Source organism: Salvelinus namaycush, chromosome 26 (assembly GCF_016432855.1).
Source record: "Salvelinus namaycush isolate Seneca chromosome 26, SaNama_1.0, whole genome shotgun sequence".
NCBI lineage: Eukaryota > Metazoa > Chordata > Actinopteri > Salmoniformes > Salmonidae > Salvelinus > Salvelinus namaycush.
Genome location: NC_052332.1, coordinates 24,566,713 through 24,577,292, shown reverse-complemented (window position 1 = coordinate 24,577,292; position 10,580 = coordinate 24,566,713). Strand labels below are relative to the sequence as shown.

At 44.4% G+C, this 10,580-nt stretch overlaps 1 protein-coding gene across 2 annotated transcripts; it reads left to right on the top strand.

Annotated features, from left to right (window-relative positions):
• Positions 1-1,186: 1,186 nt before the first annotated feature.
• LOC120021802 lies at positions 1,187-7,701 on the top strand. 2 transcript variants are annotated; one of them, XM_038965654.1, is made up of 4 exons: positions 1,187-1,642; positions 1,806-1,891; positions 2,303-2,452; positions 6,639-7,701. In XM_038965654.1, the coding sequence occupies exons 1-3, from the start codon at positions 1,212-1,214 to the stop codon at positions 2,449-2,451; spliced, it is 666 nt and encodes a 221-aa protein (XP_038821582.1). In that variant the 5' UTR covers positions 1,187-1,211; the 3' UTR covers position 2,452; positions 6,639-7,701. The 2 variants fall into 2 exon arrangements, with proteins under 2 accessions (XP_038821582.1, XP_038821583.1); XM_038965655.1 differs by lacking the exon at positions 6,639-7,701 and adding an exon at positions 2,652-5,247.
• The last annotated feature ends 2,879 nt before the right edge of the window (positions 7,702-10,580 follow it).

The following is a 10,580-nucleotide window of genomic DNA, read 5'->3' as shown; positions in this document are numbered from 1 at the left end:
CACTGGGAGGCCAGCCCTCTCACCTCAGCCACCAGCCTGGTCGCAGCCCTTCACACCACCTCTGAGAGGACAGTGACCCTCCACTGTGACCCTCCAGTCACTCAATGTCCCTCTCTGTCACCTGTCACACAACACCACCTCAGGGCTAAGAGATTAGAGGGTCACTCTAAGAGGAGGGTGAGTCACCAGCCACTAGAGAGGCAAGAAGGGAAAGAAGCTGCGAGTTTCAAGACACACACAGGGCTTTGTGATACTATTCACATGTCAACAGAGTTGAAGGGAGATGACTCAGAGTCACATGAATGGAACAGCAAGAGCAATCAATGCCATTCCAATGGCAGAATTTCACACAAGTCTAAGCCAGATGTCTCTGTCAACAAAGTGCATGGTGTATGGAAAGTGGCGTTAACAAAGTCACAGCCATTTGAAAAGCAATCTCAACACCCAGTGTTGTATCTCTCAGACTGTTTAGAGATGAGTGTGGATGAACCAGAAGGCTCAGTTGATCCTCCTACAAATCCCATAAAGCTCCAGAGCCTATTGGCAGAGAAAGGCCACAGAGGACCGCAAACCACAAAAAAAGGCTGCAGAGGCCATCCATTGGACCACAAAAAGAGCCCAGTACCTAGAGAGGAGCGGGAGAAGTGGCACAGGAGATCACCTCGGGGCAGAAGCCCAACTACCATTCAGCCTCCCAGGCCGGTGCTCAGGAAGGCCCTCAGTCTAGGAGGCTCTCAGAACGGGGACGGCCGCCACCACCAGCGCAGCCACAGTCTAGATTCCAGGAGACAATCCCAGGGTAACTTCCTGACGCCTGACGCCTGGGTCGACTCTCTCAGCCATGAGAACTGTTCCTCTCCTTTCTCCTTTCGACTAGACTCTGTGTCCTGGGAACCGGAATTCACCTCAGCTCCTGAGACCAACCACACAGAGGCCCCCACTGCCTGCCCACCTCCCCCCCAGGACCTCCAGCCTCCCAGCAAGGCCCCACAGCAGCTTTATGAAGCATACAAGGGTAATGCGCACATCCCAAATGTAAGAAAACTGGTGCTGGAGAGACAGCAGCCGCTCCCCCCAACCCCTCCTCCAGTGCCTTCGGTCCCCATCCACCCCCACCCCCCCCCCACAACCCCCGCAAAAAGGCCTCCATCTTCCCAGACGCCTCCAGGTGGCCCATCACCTACCAGGAGGCCCTGAGGTCTGTGCAGCGCATGGAGGCCAGGAAGAATGCCTCTCTCCCCAGGGACCACAGGGAGCACCCCAGACCATCAGACTGTAGAGGCAGAACTACAGCTCCCTCTCTGCTCAGAGGTTACAGCTGGCCCGCACCCCTTCACACCTCTCAGCCGTCCCAGGAGGAGGAGAAGCAGGAGGAGGTGGTAGAAGCGGAGGAAGGAGAGGAGAGGTATGCGGGGCATGAAATGGAGGTGGAGATTGGGAGTAATCAACCGGGAGTGCCAGACTCAGGGAGGAGCTACAGTAGCTATGCCAGCCAGAGCAGTGGCAGGGGGAGTCTGGAGCCTCCCAATGGGTGCCTGTCCATCTGCCTGTCCCCAACCCTCACCAGCTCTCCTGAGACCATCGAGGAGATACAGGGGAACACAGAGGAGACACGCCTACAGGACATGGAGGCATTGAAAAGGTGAGTGCTTGAGTCTTCTTTTATTTAATAGCTCTATTACTCTCTGTCTACATTGTCCCTTTCACATTGAGTAAGATGCAACACAATTAATAGACAATTAAATAAAATGCCCTTCAATGTCAGCCATCACAAACTTTCCACTTGTGTGTGTGTGCTTCTTCAGGAGAAAGGCCTCAGTGGATAAGAATTATGAGTGGGACTCAACTGATGTGTCCATTCAGCCAGGAGATCAAGACCTTGAAGGCACAAGTGAGAGAGCTATAATGTTTCTTTTTAGACTGGCATGCCACTGTCTGTGAATTAAAGATGTTCAGAACTGAGTTTAATAACACTAGCTCTGTTGCTTAAGAACAGGCATGTCAATCTCATTTTGCCCTAAGGGCCACATTCGGTCTTCACCGAGGCCACACAGCAAATTGGTTGTCTTGCCTTGCTGTCAAGATCCACATAAAATCTGTCCACTCTTTTGGGACTTTTTAAATGTTCCTGACTGTCTAGCTTTAGTTTTAGAGACTGTTAGCGGGCTGGACACAGTGAAGACACTTCGTTTTTTTTAAAACTAAAGGTTCTTCAGAAATTCTTCAATTGGTTTGATTGACACCCCTGCTTTAGATTATATAAGGATCTTTCTAATCCCTATCCAATCTTCTCCTGCTTTAGGCCTGTTCTCCTCAGTGAGTCTACTGAAGTCTACTCCCAGCATGCACCATTCCAGGAAGGGCCTCAAAGAGTCAGTCCAATTCCAGGGTCATCACCATGAGACCAGCCGCTACTCAGACCCCGAGCCAGACAATCCCATCTATACCTAAGGTCAGCTCAGAGCTCTAATTTCTGTTATTGTGTGTCTGAACAGGACTACTGATCTGTGTGATTGGCTGTGTTTACCCATGTCCCTCCTACCTTATTGTGTGGGTGTTTTTGTTTGCTTTTCTGTTTGTATGCATCTGTCGGTCTTCTCCCGTTGCTTTCCACGAATATCCCAGTGAATTTCACACTTTTATTTATACAGTCTTCCACCAACAATGTGAAAATAGAGTGCCATCGTCAGTATGGCTGTACAGTCATCAACCTCTCAACCATCTGACTGACTGGACTCTGGTGGACGCTCAGGACTGAATAAAGAATTGGCTGTTGTTGTTCAGAGCTGTACCTACCGAAGAGGACTTTTACCACTGATTTACAAGAGCTAGTAGTTACATTGATTGATCTCTGCTTCTTGTATGGAATACTACATTTATGGTACCAAGTCAGTGAACAAGCAGGTACAATATTTGGTCTGCCTTGCTCATCATCATGGTGCTGACTATAATCAATACAATAATCATACTCTTGGACTCACGGAAGAACAGTTGGAGATTATTTTTATTGCTTTGAGAAAAGGCAAACCACCACTGGGCTGGCACTTTGTTCCACTGCTGACACTTTGTTCCAACACTTTCAACGTTTGACAGAACTCTGACGGATGATCAATTTTCTGTGAGATGGAGAGGGACAGCGAGCAAGAGAGAGCAAGAGAGAGCGAGAGAGAGAGAGATAGAGAGAGAGAGAGAGAGAGAGAGAGAGAGAGAGAGAGCTTGACAGCTTGACATGGCAGGATAACAGGACTGATGGACATTGTGCAGAAGAAGTAGGCTGCATCATGCCTTTTTCACAAGTAGTTTTTTTCCACAGGCCTGGCCTAGTGTGACAGCATCTGCAGTACAACCCTGAGCTCTGAGTAAACAATCAATACTATTACCCCAGGAGGTTAACTCACTAGGGATGATCAGATGTAGCTATAGATCACACTATGAAGAACCACTCCTTTCTTTTCTACCCATATTCTCAAGATGTAGCAAATCTAATTTCCCTCTGTTTTTAATCTCATTGATGTTGTGCAATGTTTGTACTGTCAATAGATTTTTTTGTACTCAGAGTGCAGTAGTTCTTTTGTGTGTGAATGAGGAGGGTAAGGGTTTGGCTGGTAATAATCGCCTGTTGCTGGGATAAATGAAGGCCATTTTTTTTCACCAACCTTGTGTAAAATGAGACTGATAATCAGTGAGCATTAGCGGCAAGATATTGTTTGCCATGTCTAATTTGGAGATTGAAACCTAAATGGGATTTTTTCAATCAGTCTATCTCTTAGTCATCCGAGTCAGGGAGGGAGATGAGAATTCACAGCATGTCAGAGGAGTTAATTAGGTTCTAGAATGCCTTCCAGCACAACGTCTGGTGAGAAAGGAGAGGAGGGGAGCTGGGGATGTGAATGCCTTTTGAGCTGTACTCACTCTGTTATCAGTTTACAACGGCAGATCACCCCACTTACCCTCCATTTTAATTTCAACACTCATTTTGTACACAGAAATGACTTCCAGAGAAATGTCAGTTTGCCCACTTAAGGTTTTATATACGTTCTATGGCACCCAATAGCAATACACTGCCAATATACTGTACATTCATTATTTTCCTCAGACTGAATGCAAATGCAGCAAAAAGCATGACAAGAAATGTATTGCTACTTTGCTATTGTAAAGGAACACATTGGGATTGTAAACAAATTATAAAGGTGAACTATTTTCCAGGTTTTTGTGCACTTAAGATATATTTGTTTTTATACAGAAAATTATTCAGTGTTTTGTATAGACTGACTATAGTGTATGAGTTTGTATGTTTTGTGCTTTGTTTACTGATTATGTACTACTTACTGTACAATGTATCCTATTTGTATCCAAATATTTTCCAGAGAACTGAAGATTAAATACTTGTTCTATACATGTTTTATTCAGTACCCCAAAGCAATTAGCTGGCTTTTTCAAATTATAATTCAAATGAACATTTACTACTTAAACACATTACCATAAACCTGAAGTTGGATATGTTTACATTAAATAACATTTTATATTTAACTAGGCAAGTCAGTTAAGAACAAATTCTTATTTACAATAACGGCCTACCCCGGCCAAACCTGGACGACGCTGGGCCAATTGTGCGCCGCGCTAAGGGACTCCCAATCACAGCCGGATGTAATACAGCCTGGATTCATACCAGGGACTGTAGCGACGCCTCTTGGACTGAGATGCAGTGCCTTAGACTGCCTTTCATGTAGTTGTGCTTTTTCTCCATCAGAAGTGTTCCCTCTGTCTGGAAGAGGACGTCATTATAAAGCCATTAACGGGTCATGATGCAGTAGATAACCCTTCCATCTGTTAGGCCTATATGTCTGAAGGACCTACCTCTTCCACTAGGGTGTTTTGTTACCCAGCACATTGATCACTGTGTATTCACCGACTCATAGAACAACAATGAACAAACTTCAAACTTTGAGGCCTTTGTTTATCAGTATGTGTAACATTTGATGGGGAGGTTTAATTTAATTTTCACTTTCACTGAGCCATGCTTTAGAACAGTTATCGAACAACGACCACAAAAGGAAAGGGAATTGCCATGGAACACATAAAACAAGCGTATTCTTTTTCAAACATTTTTTTCTGAGGAAAATTACAGACAGTGATTTATCCTATTTCTTCAAAAAGATCCATTATGTAAAACAATGATTTTGTCACGCCCTGACCTTAGAGATCCTTATTTATTCTCTATGTTTGGTTTGGTCAGGGTGTGACTCGGGTGGGAAAATCTAAGTTTTCTATTTCTTTGTTGTTTTGCCGTGTGTGGTTCCCAATCAGAGGCAGCTGTCTATCGTTGTCTCTGATTGAGGATCATATATAAGTTGTCATTTTCCGTTTGGGTTTTGTGGGGTGTTGTTTTCTGTTTAGGTTGTTTCCCTGACAGAACTGTGCACTTTCGTTTTCTCCTTTTCGCCTTTTGTTTGAGTGTTTTTGTGAACATTAAATTATGAACACTTTCCACGCTGCGCTTTGGTCTCATTCCGACGACGAACGTTACAGATTTAAGATATAGATCAAGGATTGTGTATTGACGATGGTCAGTCAAGTATTCCGTTGCCTTGGTGATGGATTGATGTTATAAAAAATACATATAACTGTATAAAGTTGCTGCAGTTGAAAAACAAAATATCACACATTTGCACATATAAACTTGCCAGGATTACTGTATATAGTGTTCCTTGTGGAGAAGACATGTGGCTGGGAAGAATACTAAGCACACTGTGATGGATGTCAGATGATGCTACTGTACTGTATATGAGGTGTCTTATAGCCAATTTATTCCCTCTCTCTCACTCTCTTCACACAGCCTATTAGAATTGACTTGGCCTTGAGCCCAGAGAGAGAAGCACATTGACTTCATTAGCTCATCCTCAGTCAGACTCACAGCACAACATCATGCTGCATTTGTCACAGGTGGTGAGCATGGTTAAAGAGAGGATCCTGGGTGAACCCACGGGAGCCAGGGGCAGGCAGACAGGCACATGTGCACACACTCAGCAAAGACACGTGCATGCACGCTGACCCACGCATACGTGCAATCTCTCTCTCTTCTGTATAAACTGTTAAAGGCTCAGTGCAGTCAAAAACATGATTTCCTGTGTTTTATATATATTTCCAAACTATGAGGTTGGAACATTACTGTGAAATGGAAAAAATCTGGATAATTCCCTTTTAGTGTAAGAGCTGTTTGAAAAGATTGCCTGAAATTTCAGCCTGTGTTGGCGGGATGGCGTTTTGGCTTGCCTGGTGACATCACCAGGCGGTAAATGAGTTAATAGAGCAATAACAAAAATAATTTGAAACCTCTCTGCCAATAGCAGCTAGTTTTCAGTTTTCCCCTCCCCCCTCAGACCACTCGGCTTGAGAAATTGCTCTTCGCTAAGAAGCTATTTTTGTTTCTTTTTGACTATTTTAATTGAAATAATCACAGTAAGGTACTTATTTGTTACCCAGAAATTATTTGATATTGAGATAAAAATGGCCGCATTGGATCTTTAAGCCCTATAGAGAGTTAGGTGCTCCTGCTATTTTAACCTTCAACCCAAAGTGTCATTTCTCTGTGAGTTCCATGTCACTCAGGTAGTTGTTTGCGGTCTGTCCTTTCCCAGGTCTCGGGTCTTGTCCCCATGCTTCTCTACAGCCTGGAGCCCTCTGAATGATTTCCCTTCACTGGCCCTATCTGGGCAGAGCACATCCCTCAGCGGCAGAATAATTGGTTCAGAAAAAGGTATCCCTGCTGGTATCACTGTGACTTACTCTGTCTCTCTCCAGGTCGCTCCTCTCTCTTCCTCTCCTCTCTCCTTGTCCCTCTGTTTCAGTGTCTCTCTGCATTATGCCTGGCTGCGTGGCACACATTTCCTCTCAGCTGAAAGCTTGTAAGCAACACCTCTCTCAGTTAACGCCTGATCTGCTCACATCGCACAATCACTAATGAAGTGTCTCTGCCATTAAAGGTCAGCTTGTTGCCATCTGCCACCCACCACCATGCCAGTCCTTTAGCTTCTGACTGGACAGGGGGATGACAGAGAGTGGTACATCCTGATTGGACAGGGGGAGGACAGAGAGTGGTACATCCTGATTGGACAGGGGAGGACAGAGAGTGGTACATCCTGATTGGACAGGGGGAGGACAGAGAGTGGTACATCCTGATTGGACAGGGGGAGGACAGAGAGTGGTACATCCTGATTGGACAGGGGAGGACAGAGAGTGGTACATCCTGATTGCTATCACTCTCCTACCTCCAGCCCTCCAGCCTATCACTCTCCTGCCCCCAGCCCTCCACCCTATCACTCTCCTGCCCCAGCCCTCCACCATATCACTCTCCTGCCCCCAGCCCTCCACCCTATTACTCTCCTGTCCCCAGCTCTCCAGCCTATCACTCTCCTGCCCCCAGCCCTCCACCCTATTACTCTCCTACCTCCAGCCCTCCACCATATCACTCTCCTGCCCCCAGCCCTCCACCCTATTACTCTCCTGCCCCCAGCTCTCCAGCCTATCACTGTCCTGCCCCCAGCCCTCCACCCTATCACTCTCCTGCCCCCAGATTTAGCTTTTTCTAAATCTAGAAATTGTTTTAAATATTATCAACAAAATTCCTAACACATTCCCAGTGACAGAGCTGGTATAACTGAGTCATATTTGTAGGCCTCCTTGCTCGCACACGCTTTTTCAGTTCTGCCCACAACTTTTCTATAGGTTTGAGGTCAGGGCTTTGTGAAGCCAATACCTTGACTTTGTTGTCCTTAAGCCATTTGCCACAACTTTGGAAGTATGCTTGGTGTCATTGTCCATTTGGAAGACCCATTTAAAATATATATATATTATTTTACCTTTATCTTACTAGGCAAGTCAGTTAAGAACAAATTCTTATTTTCAAGGATTAAATGTCAGGAATTGTGGAAAAACTGAGTTTAAATGTATTTGGCTAACGTGTATGTAAACTTCCGACTTCAACTGTATATATACAGTACATGTTTGTTTTGGGCTTTGTCCCCATCATGTTCATGACGTACGCTATTTGGGGTAGAAAAATAAAAGACCCTATTTCGTATTCCTGCGCCTGTCTCCTATCATTATGCAATGTGACACCCTGATTTAGCCCACTGCAGTAACAGGTTAAAGCAGTGGTTCTCTTTTGCTTCCCCTAGGTAGCATAGACTGACGTTAATGGAATCCTATGAGGCAAATGTTTTGTTCTCCTAAAACACCAAAATTTGCTTCAAAAAACCTGTCTAACAAAATATGCACTTAAAAACTGTCTGGATCAATCAGCAATAACCAAGGTCATTTTAAAATAGATATAAAAATCAACCATCACCTTGAAACGTAAAAATCGTATTTTTGTTAGAAAATAATTAAATGTTGGAGGGTTGATTATATTTGATCGACTGGCTAGAATCAAGTTTGGCCCCACTCCAGGCTTGTTTGAAAACAATAAAAATATACTTTCATTGACGTATACAGGAAGGAAAAAAGTGAAGGTGGGGAACTCATGTCATACCGCTCCACTCTCTCACTTTCTCTCTGTCACTGTCCTTCGCTCTGTCTCTCTGAACTCGCGCGCACACACACAACAAAACATTCTCAATAGGCATGGTTTCTGTCATCTTTTTCAATGACTTTCATCCCTTTTATCCACTATTTTGCTCACCCCCCCATTGACCTCCTGGCAAGAAAGAGATTGTCACTGTTACCTGTGCTACAAAGCCTTACTGAGTAAACAACACCCCCCCCCAATTCATCACAGCTTTCATATCAGGACTCACTCAGTGGTAATTGTGGCGGGCATGGTCGGATATGCAGAGTGGAGTCTGATTTGGAGTATGACAAACACATCTGTTGCGGTCGTGCCCTGAGTGTGAACAGTAGAATGGCATTGTCTTTCCTGCCTTCAAAAGTTCTGACAGCTAGTGTTGGAAATTGTGTCTGCATGCATATGAACTAATAAATATGTTCACCCTGCAAATCATGCCTCCATTCTGCTCCTCCCCACCTATAGGCAGAAACTTAAGCAGGAAGCACCCGTGGTAAGGACTGTTCAACGTTGGTCTGACCAATCAGAATCTATGCCTCAAGATAATTTTTTTTACGCGGATTGGGAAAATGTTCCGGGGTCGCCTCTGACAATGGTGTCGACGTACAGTTGAAGTCGAAAGTTTACATACACCTTAGCCAAAAACATTCAAACTCAGTTTTTCACAATTCCTGACATTTAATCCTAGAAAAATTCTGTCTTAGGTCAGTTAGGATCACCAGTTTATTTTAAGAATGTGAAATGTCACATAGAGCGAATTATTTATTTCAGCTTTTATTTCTTTCATCACATTCCCAGTGGGTCAGAAGTGTACATACACTCAATTAGTATTTGGGAGAATTGCCTTTAAATTGTTTAACTTGGGTCAAACATTTTGGGTAGCCTTCCACAAGCTTCCCACAATAAGTTGGGTGAATTTTGGCCCATTCCTCCTGACAGAGCTGGTGTAACTGAGTCATATTTGTAGGCCTTCTTGCTCACACACGCTTTTTCAGTTCTGTCCACACATTTTCTATAGGGTTGAGGTCAGGGCTTTGATGGCCACTCCAATACCTTGATTGTGTTGTCCTTAAGCCATTTTGCCACAACTTTGGAAGTATGCTTGGGATCATTGTCCATTTGGAAGACCCATTTGTGACCAAGCTTTAACTTCCTGACTGATATCTTGAAATGTTGCATCAATATATCCACATACTTTTCCTACTTCATGATGCCATCTATTTTGTGAAGTGCACCAGTCCCTCCTGCAGGAAAGCACCCCCACAACATGATGCTGCCACCCCGTGCTTCACGGCTGGGATGGTGTTCTTCGGCTTGCAAGCATCCCCCTTTTCCTCCAAACATAACGATGGTCATTATGGCCAAACAGTTCTATTTTTGTTTAATCAGACTAGAGGACATTTCTCCAAAAAGTACAATCTTTGTCTCCATGTGCAGTTGCAAAACATTGTCTGGCTTTTTTATGGTGGTTTTGGAGCAGTGGCTTCTTCCTTGCTGAGCGGCCTTTCAGGTTATGTCGATATAGGACTCGTTTTACTGTGGATATGGATACTTTTGTACCTGTTTCCTCCAGCATCTTCACAAGGTCTATTGCTGTTGTTCTAGGATTGATTTGAACTTTTCGCACCAAAGTACGTTCATCTCTAGGAGACAGAACACATCTCCTTCCTGAGCAGTATGATGGCTGTGTGGTCCCATGGTGTTTATACTTGCGTACTATTGTTTGTACAGATGAACGTGGTACCTTCAGGCGTTTGGAAATTGCTCCCAAGGATGAACCTGACTTGTGGAGGTCTACAATTTTTTTGGCTGATTTCTTTTGATTTTCCCATGATGTCAAGCAAAGAGGCACTGAGTTTGAAGGTAGGCCTTGAAAAACATCCACAGGTACACCTCCAACTGTCAGAAGCTTCTAAAGCCATGACATCATTTTCTGGAATTTTCCAAGCTGTTTAAAGGCACATTCAACTGAGTGTATACCAGGCGGTGTCAGGGGAAGGCCCTAAAAATTGTCGAA